This window comes from Phragmites australis, chromosome 1, assembly GCF_958298935.1.
Source record: "Phragmites australis chromosome 1, lpPhrAust1.1, whole genome shotgun sequence".
In the NCBI taxonomy this organism is placed as follows: domain Eukaryota; kingdom Viridiplantae; phylum Streptophyta; class Magnoliopsida; order Poales; family Poaceae; genus Phragmites; species Phragmites australis.
The window spans coordinates 45,669,548-45,686,793 of NC_084921.1; the positions used below are offsets into that span (position 1 = coordinate 45,669,548).

Here is a 17,246-nt window from a genome sequence, read left to right on the forward strand (position 1 = left end):
GGAGAGTACAAGTACACTATCAACTACAACAAGGCATTGAGGAAGGCAATTAAGATGAGGTTCGGGACCTACGAAGCGTCATATGACAATCTACCATATTTACTACAGATCATTGCTCGAAGGAACCCAGAGACGTATTACGATATTGATAAATACTCATTGTTGTCCAACCCTGGTAAGTACGTTTTGAAGCAATCTTTCTTCACATTAGAAACATGTATCGAAGCTTTCAAGCATTATGGACGTATCCTGTGCATCCGCGTCACTTTTTTTACTGGCAAGTATGTGGGACGGATCCTGATTGTTATTGGGGTTGATAAGAATAACCAAGTTCTATCATTGGCATTCGCATTTATGTAGAGTGAGAACACTAGTAGTTGGTATTGTTTCCTATACTGTGTGAGGATGATAATTGTTGGTGCTCAGTCGAACGTGTGCCTTATACATGACCGACATGTTGGGATGCTCGCGGCAATTAAGGATCTACAAGATGGAATAGATGATGACTTGATTGGACTTATTTTGCCAGATCTGCAAAGTAGGTGGTGCATGAGGCATTTAGGTGCAAACTTCTTCTGCCAATTCAAGAACAAGAACCTCATGAACATGTTCAAGAGGTTGTGCGGTCAAAACCAGCAGCGGAAGTTTGATGCTCTTTGGAAGACACTTGATGAGCTGATGAAGAAGCAAACACATGAGCATGTAGGGAGGCCCGTGAGTGGACCAGAGGACGAACCAATACCTCTTAAGTCCATACCAATAGACAATGAAGCTGGCATCACACGGAGGACTAGGTCATTTAGCGAGTGGATTGAGAATGAGTCGGAGTAGAAGTGGGCTCTTCTCTATGACACAAACGGGGCTAGGTACGACATTATGACTATAAATTTAGCATAGATTTACAACTGGGTGATGAAAGGTGTGAGGGGGTTACCGCTGGTGGGGAGTGTAGAATTCATACTTTAAGGGACGTGCAAATATTTCAGGGCCCGCTATGCGGTAGCGAACATGACGCTGAATGATGCTTGTCTGATTTATGGGACGAAGATGACTAAATACATAGAAGATAAGGCGGAGAAGGCAAAGATATACCCGTGAAGATCATGGGAACTGCACAACACAAATTCGAAATTATATGCAGGGATAAAGGAATGAGAGTGGGAAAGCGTGAGAGAGTTATCCATGAGTGCACCATCTTCGATGATAGGTGTGTTTACACCTGCTACAAGCCGATGCTACTACAGAAGACATGCTCCCATATGATTGCGGCATGTGGTGTGATGGGTATGAGGACTCGGAGGTACATCTCTGCGTACTTCAAGAAGGAATCTATTCGACACCTAAAACCATGAGGTCTACAGTTTCAAGATTTATGGTTCTTTCACGAAGGAACCTGGGCCCGATTGTCTATTCATCCCTGATCCCGACAAGATGAAGCAGAAGAAGGGACGACCTAAGACTACGAGGCTCTGTAATGACATGGATGAAGCAGAAGCTAAGTTTCACGTGAAATTATGCAGCAAGTGCAATAGAACAAGATATGCTTACGAGAAATGCAATGTTAGTGTCCTAAATGTGAACCCTGGGGAAGTAGGTCCTTCCGGATCTGGTGTAGATGAGAGACGTCCTCGGGGTCATCAGTCATCAGCTCCGTCGGCTCATTGAGATCGATTAATGTTGTACTTCATGGTGTGATGGATATTCATGTACACAACATTTTACTTTACTGTTTTAGTACTAAGACTGTCACTATGTGCGAGGTTGTAACATGCTAGGTTGTGATTTGTTCACATATTTATGTATGATTTGAACAATCTATTATGTCATGTTATATGTTGAATGTTTACTTATTCAGTTCCTATAAATCTTACTCTGTGTATGTATTGCATATGCAAATGTAAATAACTTATGAATATGCATGCATGATGCACCTGGAGCTGCTTGACCCTGAGCTCGATGTTAGGCACCGTTTGTATCGCACCACGGTGCATGCTGAGGAGCTCCCGGTACTATGAAATCATGTGCCGGATGAGCTCATGAGGATTGACGAGCGCTAGATCCCGAGGTATGTCTATTTTGAATTTAACGTTTCATACCTATTTTTATCGGTATTCGTCTCTAATTGTATTATGTTTGTAGGTTGCATGCTGCTGGCCTACTTTCACTATGCTGACAGGTGTAGGTGGATGCGTTGGCGGGGGCCTTGGAGGTGGCGACGTAATTCAGCCACAACAAGGCCCTCGTCGCAGCCCCTGTTTAGGCCTTCTCCAGGGACCGAGAAGCACGGCCCGACGAAGGCCTTTCTCATTCAATTTGTTGTACGTATATTTTGTACTGTATTCTCATCTCCCTTACGTTACTAATGATTAAGATATTGGTACTTGTTCCTTTTTTATAGGTGGACAACATCCACCCACAGGCTGATGACGAGGACGTCTCCCGCCACCTGGGGGCGTACCTCCTGTGGTTGTCTGGGTGGGTCATGTTCATCGAGACCTAGGATAATACGATCTTGAGGAGCATGATCCCCTACGCCAGAGAGTTTGTGGACACCGAGCCAGGGGATGTCCTGTAGTATAGCTGGGCTTTAGTTGTGCTAGCGGCCTATGCGATGGCTGCACGAAAACTGACATCAATGTGATCCTCATCAGGTGTTCCCTGTTGCTTCAAATGTGTTTGTATGAGCATGTCATCATCGGCAGGCCCATTGTCGATCATAGCTTGTACCAGTTTGCTATGGATGGCGTCAATGGCTAGACCACGGGGTCCTTATGGTGCAGACATAGGGTAAGTGTTATGCTACTTGTGTACATATATGTTCATTACTTCCTTTTTTTCTCTAACTTAGTTTGGTTGCACAGCCGAGTTGGTCTAGTGTGCAGGCACACCGTGTGTACCCGGACTTTGTTCACCAATTCGATAAGCTGACAATGGATTGTGTCTGCTGGAGGTTGTACACGGAGACCGAGGTACATCAACACACTCTGCTAGGACTTTCGTTGCTCTGCTTACACGATCGGGAGTACTGGCTCATGACTTGCGCCCTTGTCTTCAATATCTACATTGAAGAGTACTCACTTCATCACGTGATGCGGTAGTTCAGGAAGTTCCAGGCATTCCTGCTACAAGTGACTAGGTCGGTCCCTATCAACATACATAGGTGTGTAACACTGTAATTACATTTTCATATGACCTAACCCTACACATGTTTTCACGTATATATGTTTTTGCAGGTTGATGCAGAGGGGGGCTCATTCTACGAGCGTGTTTGCGTCGCGTGTGCAGCATTGGGTTGACGAATAGGACCAAGCTATTAAGCACATCGTGGACGAGGATCAGTCACACTCTGAGGAGGTGTACGCGGAGCACCTATCGTGGTTCGTGTCTTGGATGCGGATCTACGTAACGTACACATTGGCTGAGCTTCCACGGCACGAGGCGGACATGCGTGACACGTACATGACGCATAGGGACTAAACTCGTTCTCTTGAGGTATGAATAACATTACGCGAGTCCTAATTTACTATAATAGATTGTAAAAAAAACTGTGTAATTAAATAAAGTTTTCCTTTGCAGAGGAACATACTGCACCAGATTGATGTCGAGGCACGTGCATCGAAGTTGCGGCTCAAAAGTGGCAACGAGGTCCCCAGGGCTGAGATGAGCGCGGCATTTGGATGGATTATCCGGAACATGGCCAAGGTCTTCTGATCGATGAGCTGCAATTCATCCTCGGAAGTTACGATAGGACCACGAGTGTCGGCTCATATCCTAGCACACCTGTCCGCCACCTTCATCGAGCTGCCGCACCCATCGAAATGGCCGACCTTTGCTGTCAACCCGTTGAGGATGTCACCAACCCCGACTTCCTCTTCGACCCCTACTATGGCAAGGCGGTCCTTAACCGGAGCTAGTCACCCCTAGTACAGTAGCATGTTGCCTCGGTTTTCATTCTCTGGCGCTGGTGACCCTTGCTATGGCATCATAGCGTCTAGGCCACCCTTCACCAGTGGTGGTGACCGCTTCTATGCCACGAGTGGGGCGATGCACCCTTCCTTCGCGTACCCAGGTCCTTCAAGTTCTCGCGTTCCCGGCTAAGATATGACACTCATTTTATGCATAACAAATTGTTACATAAGTCACGATTTATCAATGCTAACATATTTTTGTTGTTGTTCCATGTGTAGAGAACGACGATCTCCGGGACGTGGAGGTGCGGGGTAGCTACATGGAGCTGTTTAGTAGGGATGTTACTCAGATCCCTGGGTACAACTTCATCTTTGGACAGAGCGACGAGCTCGGTGTGTCGCAGCTACCTGGCGTGCAACTCCTGAGGACACGGCCCTCCCAGGACAAGTACGCCACTCCACCGCCCGCTGGACAATCTGAGCGGCTGATCATTTCACCAGACCACTTGATGTACTCAACTAACTAGGTGAGAGTGAGGAGGCACAGGATCCCAAGGATGAATGCGACCAGAGGCCTCGTCCCTAAGAGGGGACGTAACCTGTAGGCAGCTATGTCGTTGTTAGTTTTATGGTGTTATGTTATTATATTTTTTCATGGTACTATATTATTGTTATTGTCATAATAGCTTTCATGTATCATGTTTTTGTTTTATGATTCTATTCAGACCATTGACTTGTACAATAACCATTCCATAACAATCATAATAAATATGTTGACCGAATGAACGGTGGCATATACATACCCTTAGTGGTGTACCGGCGCTTCACCTAAAATGCCTTAGCGAATGAAAAATAGTACAAGTCAAATACGAAATGAAATTCTCTGTCGATATTACTCCATGTTGTTCCTCCAACCCGCCATGCGAGGCGGGATATAGCATCTTCTGACGTTTATGGCTCTCTCTCTTGGTGCAATTGTTCCTGTAGTTTCTTGTTGACAACGTGAAGGTGACCGATGTATTCTTGAATGTGTGGTTCTATGCATGGGTCAATCTAGTACTAGAACCCACAATCATTCATCTAGAAAAAGTGATAGATGTGATAAGTAAATGGTGTTGAGACAATAGGAAAGAAAGTGAATATTATTTGTTCGTACTCTAAAATGTGGACAACGGAAGAATCGATAGCCTGCATCACCGAAATGCTCATAAACTTGAACTACAGCGTCATCTCTGTGCCGACATGACGGCCAAAATGAGTAAGGAATAGTATTGTGGTTTCCATAGTAATCTCTACCATAGATGTCTAAATAGGGGTGTGGAGGCGATGGATCAATGGGGCCATCGCGAGGATGAGGATATGTCATTGTCTCGATTCAATTCAAGGTTAGGAGATGTGTGAGTAGAGAATAGATTGGGTTTTATTTATATACAAGAAGTCTCAATGGTAGTGGATAGATATAGTAGCACTGAAAAACCTAATGCCTAGACTACACATGCCTATTAGGGGTAGCACCAAAAAATCTTTTTGCTAGACTGCACTGGCCTATTAGGGGTACCACTGACAACAATATAGTTTCTGAAACCTACTCTGCATTAAGGTGAAAACCAACGTTAGCACGTAGGCGGAAGCATGCTAGAGGTAGGGGCCAGGGTAGGGGTGCCATCCTATCAGGCAATTATCGTTGGCTTGCAACTTTCTAGATCAAAACCATTTGCATTATAAACCCTACCACTACTACATTCAAGATACATTTCTTCTAGTCATACTGAATTGACAACATCCACATAAACTGCAACAATGATAGTACGGTACACGTAGCATACAACACATGAATGCCTTAAGTGGAATACACTGGTGGTAACAAACTCAAGGGTCTGCACTAGTTGAACCACCCTTCCCGCGAGAGGCAATAATAACTCCTTCGACATGAGCATGCAGTGGAGGAGGTAAGCTTATGAACGCCAGAAATATGAGCAACAGCAAGAGGAACTATGGCTCAAGCGTCAGGAGAAGGAGCACATGAGGAAGGTAGCAATAGAGCGCGCTGCGGCTGAAGCACGCAAAGCAGAGAGGGAAAGGAAGTGGGAGAGAACCCGTCGTGCTAAGGCGAAGTGCCCTGATGCCCTGCCAAAGGGTAAATATCGTAGGTGCACTCAGTAGAGAGCAAATATTATAACCCAACCTATTTTCATTCCCTAAGGTATTTTAGGTTTAGCAGTGACACGCTATTAAGTTAGTCTTTACGCGTATCATGCATGCCAACGTTTCTTGTCATCATCTTTTTATGGTTAGGGTCCATTTGCGCGGCGATGATAAACCCCATATCCCACGTAATGTTTATCAGCATATGTAACCTCCGTGTCGGGTTATATGATCATTTTGCTTCACAACTCCTATTGTTTGACAAATTATATCCTTAACAACTAGCATTTTCACCGAATGAATGTGCAATATTTTTCAAATTGCTGTATACAAAAGTTATATTAGAAAAAAAACAATTATACATATGCCTATTCTACTGTATATTAATAAAGATGTCGCCCATTCATCGGATGAGATGAAGGTCTCGTCCATTCAGCGGGTGAGACCAAGTTCTCACCCATTGAACGGGTGAGATGTTCATCTCTCTAGTTATTAAATGCACTAAGTGCTAGGTCCCACAAGTTCTCGCCTGTTGAACGGGCGACAGTAGCCTACACATGCAATTTTGTCAAATGGACATATATTCTTGAAAATATATAAAAAAAAATCATACATAAATCACTCAATGAAAACCTGGAATGATCATTATGGTTGCTTTAGCGGCCTTAACAGCCCAATAAAGCAACCCCACGGGTCATATATGGACTAGCCCAATATGCATATAGGTTAAATTATGTCGAACAAAATCATTTATATTAGGTTTGATAGTGTGTCCCTGTTTGGTAAATAGTACGAACATGTATGGGTAAGGAAATTTAAATAGTTGATGAAAATTTATGCAAGTTTCTCGGTCACAGTCTAAGTTTGTTTCTTGTTATTCATCTCCAAGATTCCAACACTTGAAACTGTGAAAATACTACATGCAGACAACATACATACAACTGTTGCTTTTCCCTAGCAGTTGTAATGGTGTAGTATTTATAAAAGAATGCACTATAATTTAATTATGTTGATTTTGTATTTGCCTCGAGGAATTTCTGAACTCAATGGGCAAACCTTTTGGATACCTTGTTGTAATTGCTAAATCGGTGAAGTGCTTGTGAAGATATGTGAAATATTTATATTTCTATCATTTAGTGAGATCTTTATATTGTGTTTCTATTTATGTCCAATGATATCCCTATAGTGTGAGTTTTCTAATTTGTTTTTATTTTATTTTATTTTTACTCTATTATCCTACTATTAATTTTTCATCTTGCTAACCATGTATTTATTGCACTTTATAATAGGCTGGGAGACAGCTAGTATGAGATAAATACAGCACATCTACAACTCTACTCAAGATGTCACCACCTAATCTATTTTTTCATTTTCTTTTGCTTACACCTTTGTAATCTTCCTCGGTACATTTATACAATATATTGCATGACGCAAGGGTACATTGAGCTAGAATTAATTATTCTGTTTCAATGTATCTCTCATGCACGGCCACTTTATAAACTTGTGAGCATGAGCATAAACACAAAAGGAAGTTGAGATCTCTTTCATCATTTTACCTTGTTTCTCTCTCCTATGGCGAGCGTTACTAGTTTTTGAAACCAATCAAATAACGTGAACATACCACACCATGCCAGCGTGAGGACCATACATATCAATAATTTTTCTAAGGGAAACGCCTTTAAATAGAGAGGAGGGCAAGCGAAAGGATGAGGCGAAAACTTTAGGCAAGACTAGGTGAAGCAAACACTTGAGCAATTTGAAGGTTTTGTATTTGAATCTCAAGATGAGAAAAGATCAACCTGCTGGAGGTGGCCCATCTTCCATGGCATTTTGTGGTGCTATGGGTGGTGGGCTTTCTTCAAAATCGGTATTTTCTTACATAATAGCTAGCTTAATTTTTTTTTCTTGCATGCTTTCTTGTTTGTTCTCCAAAAGAGTTGTGTATCTTTTGTCCTCGGAATAAAGATTATGACAAAATATGAACATATAAGAGCAAATTTTGTTGCTAAAATCGGTTTGTTGCAAATTTAACAATTTTGTTGTTCAATATCACCTTTTCATATGAGATGTTGAAGTATATATGTTAGATTTTGCTTAGTTAGTCCTTCCATTTTCTTTAGATTTCGCTTAGTTAGTCCTTTGATTCTCTTTGAGTTTCTTTAGCTCATTTTATCTTGTTTTGTTGAAGTTATATACTGGTTTCTTTTTTTCGTTAAGAAGAGTAAAATTAAATAATTAATGGACATCTTTGTACTAAGAATTTATCATTTTAGCCAAGTTTTCAACAAGCTATTCTTCTTCAAAATCCCTAAACGGTATTTGCTTTTTATATCTGGTTGAATACTAAATCCATAGTTTTTAAATGTTTTCTAAAAAGTTGATGCTTTTGTAGAATTGTTAGATTGAACTGCCTTTTTTCTATGACCAAAGCAGAATGGGCATCCTTGCAATCAAGATTTCCCATTTTAGCCAACTTTTCAACAAGCTATTCTTCTCCTAAATCCCCAAACGGTTTATGTTTTTTTTTTTATCCGATTGAGTACTAAATCCAATAATTCTTAAATTGTTTTTTTCTAAAAAGTTGATGTTTTTGTAGAATTGTTATATTGAACTGCTTTTTTCCTATGATCAAGGCAGAACGGTATCCTTGTAGTCAAGATTTTCATTTTTAGTTAACTTTTCCACAAGCTATTCTTTCTCTAAATATCTAAATAGTGTCTGATTTTTTATATTGGATTGAATAGTAAATCTATATTTCTCATATCGGTTTTAAGAAGTTGAATGCATGGCCCTGCTCATTTTAAGGTGAACAGTAGTCAACCATTTCTTTCTGGAGTCAAATGCAATCTTGGAAAATTATAGTACCAAACATTTTATTTGCATTTTTATTGAGGTCCCTAGACCTTCAACTATTTTAAGAAGGTCCTATGTTCAGATAGTTAATTGTGCATGATCACCACAGCAACACCCAAGCAATTTAAATGGGGAAGCTAGTAGATTAGTATAGCTGTGTGGTATCTTCAATTAAGAGTTATGTAGCATTAAATAATGCAGACATACATAAACATATTAATAAAAAGAGAAAGTACAGAAAGTTTGGGTAAATGCCACTGGATGCATCACTAGCTTGTGTGGGAAAGAGCTTCATGTTAGTTTCATAAGCCACAGCCAACAAATGGTTCCATTAAAAATGTTGTTTTGGTGGGGGGATAGGCAACGCATATTGCCATGATTTTCCTTTCTTGCTCAGAGTGGAGCCATATAGTAATTTGAAATAGACCAAAGGGAATACTTTAAAAAACGAGTGAGAATATGTAATTATCAGCATGTTTCATCAAAGTTGTTTGCCATGTAAACATTCAAATCAACAGAGGTGACCTACTCATATGGCAGTTCTTTTCTATACTGGTACAGATTAACAGATAGTGTTTAGGTATAGATGTTTGGAAAGATATGAACCAATAGTAGATACTGAAAAAGGATCTGAATAAAGATGTGCAGTGCTTTAATTATAGAGCCTTGCATGTTTTATTACTTCTACACGCATTTGCACTATGCTTTCAATTAAACCATTTGGAATATTAACTTCTGGAATGGAAGAATTATGCATTGAAAGTATCGAACCTTTTACCAGAATGGCAAATCTGAAAAGGGTTCAAGCAATCAATCTGAAGAATTACATGCAACAAATGGTGTTGGTGCCTTGAGAACCAATGAGGTTGACTCGAGAATTTCAATCAACAACAAGAATAGTCGTCGAGAGATCCCCAGTGATGGCCAAGACGGTCCGCAGGCAAAGAAAAAGTGTATACATAGGCTCACCAGCCAGCAGTCACAAATACTTGATGGGTATGATTCCTAGTGATGTCCCTTTCTAGTTCTTTGATTTGCTGTAGCACGGATGTTGGCAATGTCTCCAATATTCGTCATGGATTGTTGTTGTATCTAGTTATATGTGATGCAACATAGTGAAATAATTTTGATGAAGAATCTGCTAGATATTTTTTTGTGCAACTAATTAATTTTTGAAGCATTTCTGTGGCTAAAATTTTAAAATTTGATTGCCCACACTTGGTGCAAAAAATAAAATGGTAACAGAGTAATACATTTTTCGTTGAAAATGCAAATCAACCTACTAGATGTAGGCATATTGCTTGATATGTTCTGCGACTATAAATTTTGAAAAGGGTTAATGTTAAATATTGCGCATTCCTTAAGTCCTTTCTAAGAATTAAACAAAATTATTACTCTTTCTATCGATTGACCCTTTTTAAAAAAAATACTATCATCTCTCTTATCTTTATTGTTATTGAACAAACAGCTTCTTCAGCATCTGTGCACACCCTGATGAAAATCAAAGGAAGCAGCTGAGTGAGACGACAGGACTTACGGAGCCTCAAGTGAAGTTTTGGTTCCAGAACAAGAGAACATATGTAAAGGTATGGTCTATATCATCGCAAATTTCAATGATAAAATTGGTCATTATTTATGCATTCATAAATCCTGCTAAGTGTTACCATTGTTAGTATCTATGCATTCCACTAGCTTCACTCTATTAACCTTTTGAAATTACTAACCGTTCTCTTAACTGTTTTGTGCCACAAATAGCATCTAAGTGGAAAAGAAGAGAACTACAGGTTGAAAATGGAGAATGAAATGCTGAGGGATGAAAACAGTAGGCTTAAAATGGCACGGAGGACCATTTTCTGTCCCACTTGCACTAATGAACCAGGACAGGCCCAGATCTTCACAGAGTTGGAAAGGCTGAAAGTGCAAAATCAGTGGCTGCAGCGAGAGGAACAGGTACAGCATATAAAACTATGGTCTCAAGCAGACTCTACATGACCAACATTGTGATTATCAGTTTGCAACTTTGCATCATACACATATTATACTTCTTTCAGGCTGTATGCACTGTATGGTGCAGAGGCCGGAAACCTTGTTTTCATTATCTAAAAAAACAGATTGTACTTCTTCTCAGAGTGAACATTGTGAATCGTTCCTGTGGAATTACGCCTACTATGAACTCTGAATCTCGAATTCGAGTAATGCTGTATGTTTTGTTTGGCAGGTTGCACGTATGAATGCTGAAATACCTATGAGTTCGCCTTCACTGAGCCGCGTTTTCCAACTTGAGTCCTCATCGGAAAATGTCTTTGTGCTGCAAGATGACGTTCGAGTGCTGTCCGAAATAGCCAGGAACGCAGTGCATGAGTTTGGTATTTTGGCCAACTCCAGTGGCCATCTCTGGCTGCCTGTCCCCGGTGGTTCGTTCGAAACACTGAACAAGATGGCCTATGACCAAACATTTCCTGGGCAAAGCAGCGCCACAGGACTCAAGACGGAGGCGACTCGTGCCAACGCTGTGGTCATGCTGGACCCCGAGCACATTGTGGAGTTTTTCATTGATGCTGTGAGTGGCATGTTGATCTTGATAAACTGCTGTCTAACTTTGTTGTCCTCGTCGACAATGATATTTCATCCTGCAAATCTGACTCAAATGTGAAATGACTCTGCAGGAGAGCTATGGAACCTTCTTCCCTGGACTCATGTCCGGTGCAGCAACCACCAAGGTTTACAACTTGCCTGCTGATCGCGGCACGTGTTATGATGGGGCTATGCAGTTGGTATGTATGGCTCATCTCTTTATGAATTTAGCAGAGATTTTTTTGGCAAAACGCCATCCGAAAAGAATCTGTATGTGAAGATACAGTACTATTGAGGTGACTATTTCTTACAGATCGTCTTCCCTTTTCTTTGAAAACAACAGCTGACTATTGAGGTGGTGTTCCCATCGCCCCTGGTACCTGTTAGGAAATGCACATTCTTGCGCTATTGCAAGAAGCTGGAACAGGGAGCCATGGCCATCGTCGACGTGTCTTTGGACGACGGTGAAGGCGCCTTCTTAAAGTGCCGCAAGATGCCATCAGGATTACTGATTCAGCCCATAAGGCACAACAGCTGCAAGGTATGACAGATAGGGGAAAGCTTGAACTAAACTTTACCATAGTACTGCATTGTAGCATGTTTGATTTGTTCCGAAGACTTCTTCGCAGGTCACCGCCATCGAGCACGTTCGAGTAGATGACACTGGTATTCATGAGCTCTTCCAGCCATGCGTGAACGGTCTCCTCTTCGGTGCTAGGCGCTGGGTGATGAGCATGGCGCGGCAGTGCGCGCGAATCAGAGACGTGTTCCATGTCACCAATTGTTCTCGGAAAGGTAATGGCAACCTGCAAATATCTGATTACTATCTGAGACTCTCTCTCATCACCCACTGGAATCAGAGAAACAAACTTCCCTCGCCCTGTGGTTTCAGTCAATTCAAGGGAGAGGAAGATCATCATGAAGCTGGCAGACAACCTGCTCGCCAACTACACCGGTAGCATCGCCGCCATCCCTGCTGACGCCTGGACCGTCCAGTGCGGCGACGGCGCGGAGGAAGACATCAAGATCGCGTACAGGAAGAACGACCACGGCACCAACACCGCGGTCGTGTGCGCGAGCGCGTCGTTCCTGCTGCCGCTGCCCATGAGGAGAGCGTTCGACCTGCTCAAGAACAACTTGCTGCGTGTCAAGGTACGTCGACCAAATGGTCTCTCAGGTCACGTGGCAACAACCCAGCCTGTATAAAACTTGTCTGAGCTGGAGTAATGTGTATCTGACCCATGGGTGATGGCAGTGGGATGTCCTGGTGAACGGAGGCAGCGTGAAGGAGGAAGTTCGTGTCGCCAATGGCATCGGGAGTGAAGATGCTGTCTCCATTCTGCATGTCAAGGTGCCATAACCTTACCAAGCACTGACACGAATGCAAGTTCAGTATTTCAGAGTCGTGATTTCAATGGTTATTTTCGCGTCTCACTCGAGTATTTGCGATCGGCCAGCACGGCAGCGGGGCAAACAAGGAGACCACGATGATCCTCCAGAACAGCTGCTACGACGTGTCGGGATCGTTCATGGTCTACTCCTCTCTCGACAAACAGCTGATGGACATGATCATGAGCCCGGACGGCGACCAGGCGATGAGCAACATCACCCTCTTCCCCACCGGCTTCTCCCTTGTTCCCCTCGCCGAACCAGCGCAGGCTGGCTCCGCCATTGGAGAAGCTGGGGAAACTCTGATGACTGCAGGGTTCCAGATTCTGATGAAGCTGGCCCGTGGGACTGGCCTGTGCCCTCGGTCAGTGTCATCGGCAATCAAGATCATGTCGGACCAGATTGAGACTATGAAAGATACGCTGATGAACAGCCACCCCGTCTTCTATAGGAGGATCCCGTCTACCATCTAGAAAGTAGAAAGGTATTCCTGCTCTTCGATGATAATATCAATCATGTCAAACTCGACTAGTGGTGACTTGGCTCATGATACTAGTTTTGTGGTCCCCTCTTGTTATTTTCTACAGGAAGAAAACGGAGGTTCAATGCTTGTGGAGGCTGCTACATAAATCAAGAATTTTGAAGGGAATCCATCTGCTTAGATCGCCTGCGTTTCTCCCGGCATTACCATATATAATAAACTTAGTTATCGTTCCTGCCTACTATTTGGAACTTTAACCTATCGTATCCAGAGCCAGTAATAATAGCTTGATAACCAAACTTAAGTCATGTCAACTAGTTATGTAATAATGGATGCTATTTTAGAACCTTAATTTACTTGTTGATTTGGTATCGTATGATAAGTTACTGCTCGTCTGCTAGAAGCCTAGAATACCAAAATGGCAATTTGACCGATCTCGAGTCAATCTATGCGAGAGGTCGATAGCAATAACTCAATGTCGGAATCTTTACATTTGTCATCCTAGAACTCATGGGGTTGGATCATTGCAGTGGAAGAATTTATATGTTTTTCCATTTTGGAGCCACCTTGACTACGATTGAAAGAAGAGCTACAATTTGAAAAGCACGGTGCATTATCAGCTGGGAAGGTCATTCCTATTTTAACTTTTCTACCATACAAGAGAGCATCCACATGAAAATTGCTTACTACAGTGCGTATTCTTTAAATCTTTGCCCAGATGAACTACTTATGCAGGACGCTTGATAAGAGAAGCTGTTTTTTCCATGAAATCGACAAGCAGGAGGTCAAACTATTTTTATAATATAAGTGGGGAGTGGGAGAACTTAACAGTCTGAACTGATATCTAAATAGATAAATGAACAAAAACGTCATAGGACATCTCATATTGTGTATCGCCAAACTAAAATATGCACCCCTTGTGAAGTATTTCAGGGGAAACTTGTTATTGAGTCATTTCAGTATTTTACATGGTTCGGAGTTGAAACAGGGTCCTATGAAAAACCAGTACATAGAAAAGTCAGTCTAAAGTATAAAGTAAACTTCCATTCCTAAAAATAATATAGAGAACACAAGTGCACGATTTCTGTAACCTTGTTGCAAACTTATCACGGCCACACAGCTGCTTTACTTGATCATCTCTGAAGATCCGTAGTGCTAGCGACAGCTTCCAGAAGATGTTGGAATTCAGCCATCACCCATGATAGATAGATAAAAAGGTTGTTGTTTTATGTATTGAGACCAGCCCAATTCTTGAAAGCTATCAGGGCTTCCATTTTCCTGAAGTTTCGCTTTCTTAGCTTTGCCACTTTCAGTTTCTTATGGGTTTCCATGAATGTTTGCTTGTGCCTCCATTTATCAATAAATATTTTGAATTCTTGCGCCTTCTCAATCACCTGCATTGCCATATCAAAGAATCCTCCCTTCACCAAAGCATACAAAAAGGCATCAATCAACTCACGGTTGAAATCAGCCCCCTTCCTCCTCACTTCTGTCCATAGTATGAGCACACTAAAATACTTCTCAGCTGAGACATACCCATTGATTAGTGAAAGGTATGTCTGATTATTTGGTTCGAATCTAAGGAATACCATCCTTCGGTATATCCTTTTAGCATCCTCTAATCTCCCGACCTTGAAAAAAGCATGTATTATCGAGTTCCAATCATGTGTAGCAATCTCTATTCTTGGGTCATCAACCACTGAGTCCAAGAATGAAGCCATGAGGCCAGGTCGGTTGTTCTCTGTCAAGCCTGTCATTATAGTAAGATAACTTGTCCTGAGTTCTGGTAGCCGTGCCTCCCTCATCTCCTTGAAAAGAGCAAATGCAGACTGGAAATCATGGGCTGTCATGGAAGCATCAATAAGAGCATCATAACTGCCAGCATCAAGCTGTAGCCCTGCTGCACTAATCTCTGCAACGAGCTGTGCAGCCTCTGCAGTCTTCTGTTTCTTGCAATATGCTTTCAAGATTGACGAGTACACACCAAGGCCAACGGACCCTCCTTGAGCAGCCATTTCATCAAGTATGCTATGAGCTTTGTTCAACAGGCCAAGCTCGACACAAGCATTGACAATCTCAAACCCAACAGAATCCTCAACTGACAGAGATTGCCGAGTGAGCTCAATCTCCTGTGTTTGGATGATCAACTGGGCTAGTTCCTTAATCCTCCCCTGATCAACAAAGCATTGTGCAACCTCCGTATAGCTTTCCTCATCGAGTGCATTGACATCCCCAACTCTTCTGTCTTTCAATGTACGGAGAATGACAGATGAAACTGACTCGAAGCTGCCGGATTTCAAGTACCCACTGACCAAATTCTTGAAAAATTCCTTCTTGCTGAAGCCCAGAGCATCAAACAATTTATCGAGCTCATCAATCCGGCTGGGAACACCTCTCCAAGCATACAAGAAGGCGAGGCATGCAAAGCTCTGTACGTCTGGCGAGACCCCAACGGCCGACATAGTCTCCAGGACCCTCTCAGCATCTGCCACCGAACCGAGCCTGCGGCAGCAACCAGCAAGAACAGCATTGCAGGCAGTGAGATCCGGGCGCATCGCCGCCGCCTCGGCAGGGGACTTCTCCTCCACCACGAGCTTGCAGGCTTCGTCGAACACCTTCAGGAAGGCCGCAAAGGCTCCCGCGTCGGCGCGGGTGAGCTCTATAAGAGGGTGTCCCCAGGACGAAAACGCCGGGAGGCGGCGCCCGCAGCGGAGCAGCGAGCGCGCGAGCGCCAGCGCCGGGGCAGTGGAGCCAGCCGCGGCGAGTGCGGAGAAGAGAGCCCCGAGGGAGGCCTCCGGGACGGGGGCCGCGTGGGGGCTTTTCTCCAGTAGGAACACGGCCGCAGCGAAGGCGCGCTTGAGTCCGAGCCGGTGCTGAGCCGCGGCGAGGAGGGAGACAAGCGCGGCCGCGGCGGGGGGCGAGGGCGAGCGGGAGGCCGCGACCAGGGACTTGAACGCGAGCCACGCGTCATCCGAGCGGTCATCGGCGACGGCAGCGAGGAGGTCGGACTCAAGCGCGGCTGCGTCATCGACGGGCAGCGTTTTTCTGGCGGCGGGGTCATGGGCCGAGGGTGGGGGAGGCGGCGGCGGCGGTTGGGGTTGGGGGCGCGGCGCGAAGATGGACGGCTGGAGGAAGGAATAGAGTGTGGGGATCTCGTGGGGCTCGGAGGAGGAAGAAGAGGAGTAGGAGAAGGGCCTCGCAGTCAGGGGCAGAGGCAGCCGGCGCCGGAGGCGGAGGAGAGCACGCATCGGCGGCGACGTCTTGCCGTTAAGGTGTTCGAGCGTTTGCCCAGGAAGCGAGGGAAGAAGTGGTTCAGAAAATTTTTGCAAGAGAACCCGTTAACCGGAGACATTTCACAATTTGTACAATTTATCACCCAATACGCAAGTCTCTCAACATTTGCCACTGAGAGCCTATTTATTTGGGCTTTTACTTTAGATTTTTCTAAAAAACTATGTTTATAGTTTTTCTGAAAAAGTGCTTTTAGATTTTAGCTATTAATTTTTACAATAAATTTTTAACTTATCAACATATTATTTCTCAGAAAAAGCTACTCTCAGCTAATTTCTCAGTTTTTAGTTCATTTTCTCATGAGCAAGCTTTTGGTTTCTGCAAAAACTACTTTTCAATAATTTCATTTATTTAGACTTTTGACAGCAGAAAAGCTAGAAGCAGAAGTACAAACAACCATACCCTCAATTTGCATGTGTTTTAGTTTGTCGCAGATCTAGCCAACCTGGTGCTACCGCAGTCGCGAGCAAAGGCGGGTTAGTCCACGTCGGAGATGGCCACTCCTCCACCCGTCAACGAGTCATCAAGCCAGTCGCCATGATAACTGAAAAATACATCTAGACCCCCTAAGTGGGTTTTGATGATTAACTATAAGCGATTAAAGT

The 17,246-nt window shown here is 43.3% G+C and overlaps 2 protein-coding genes across 2 annotated transcripts; one reads left to right on the plus strand and one right to left on the minus strand.

The window, feature by feature from the left end:
* Positions 1 to 4,044: 4,044 nt before the first annotated feature.
* LOC133885307 (homeobox-leucine zipper protein TF1-like) lies at positions 4,045 to 13,613 on the plus strand. Its single transcript, XM_062325001.1, has 13 exons — positions 4,045 to 4,069; positions 4,188 to 4,321; positions 9,688 to 9,902; positions 10,375 to 10,492; positions 10,662 to 10,856; positions 11,125 to 11,466; positions 11,573 to 11,680; positions 11,824 to 12,021; positions 12,110 to 12,246; positions 12,341 to 12,632; positions 12,736 to 12,831; positions 12,938 to 13,353; positions 13,457 to 13,613. The coding sequence occupies exons 1-12, from the start codon at positions 4,045 to 4,047 to the stop codon at positions 13,340 to 13,342; spliced, it is 2,265 nt and encodes a 754-aa protein (XP_062180985.1). The 3' UTR covers positions 13,343 to 13,353; positions 13,457 to 13,613.
* A 537-nt stretch (positions 13,614 to 14,150) lies between these two features.
* Positions 14,151 to 16,710, minus strand: LOC133922272 (pentatricopeptide repeat-containing protein At1g69290-like). Its single transcript, XM_062367522.1, has 2 exons — positions 14,442 to 16,710; positions 14,151 to 14,342 (listed from the first exon to the last, which is right to left on the minus strand). The coding sequence occupies exon 1, from the start codon at positions 16,596 to 16,598 to the stop codon at positions 14,577 to 14,579; it is 2,022 nt and encodes a 673-aa protein (XP_062223506.1). The 5' UTR covers positions 16,599 to 16,710; the 3' UTR covers positions 14,151 to 14,342; positions 14,442 to 14,576.
* Positions 16,711 to 17,246: the final 536 nt, after the last annotated feature.

Bases quoted from the DNA above. Each gene is read 5' to 3' on its own strand.
- LOC133885307 (XM_062325001.1), top strand. From the start codon at position 4,045: ATGCACCCTTCCTTCGCGTACCCAG. The intron at 10,857-11,124 runs GTACAGCATATA...TTTGTTTGGCAG, and splicing joins GGCTGCAGCGAGAGGAACAG to GTTGCACGTATGAATGCTGA. The intron at 12,633-12,735 runs GTACGTCGACCA...GGGTGATGGCAG, and splicing joins ACAACTTGCTGCGTGTCAAG to TGGGATGTCCTGGTGAACGG.
- LOC133922272 (XM_062367522.1), bottom strand. From the start codon at position 16,598: ATGCGTGCTCTCCTCCGCCTCCGGCGCCGGCTGCCTCTGCCCCTGACT.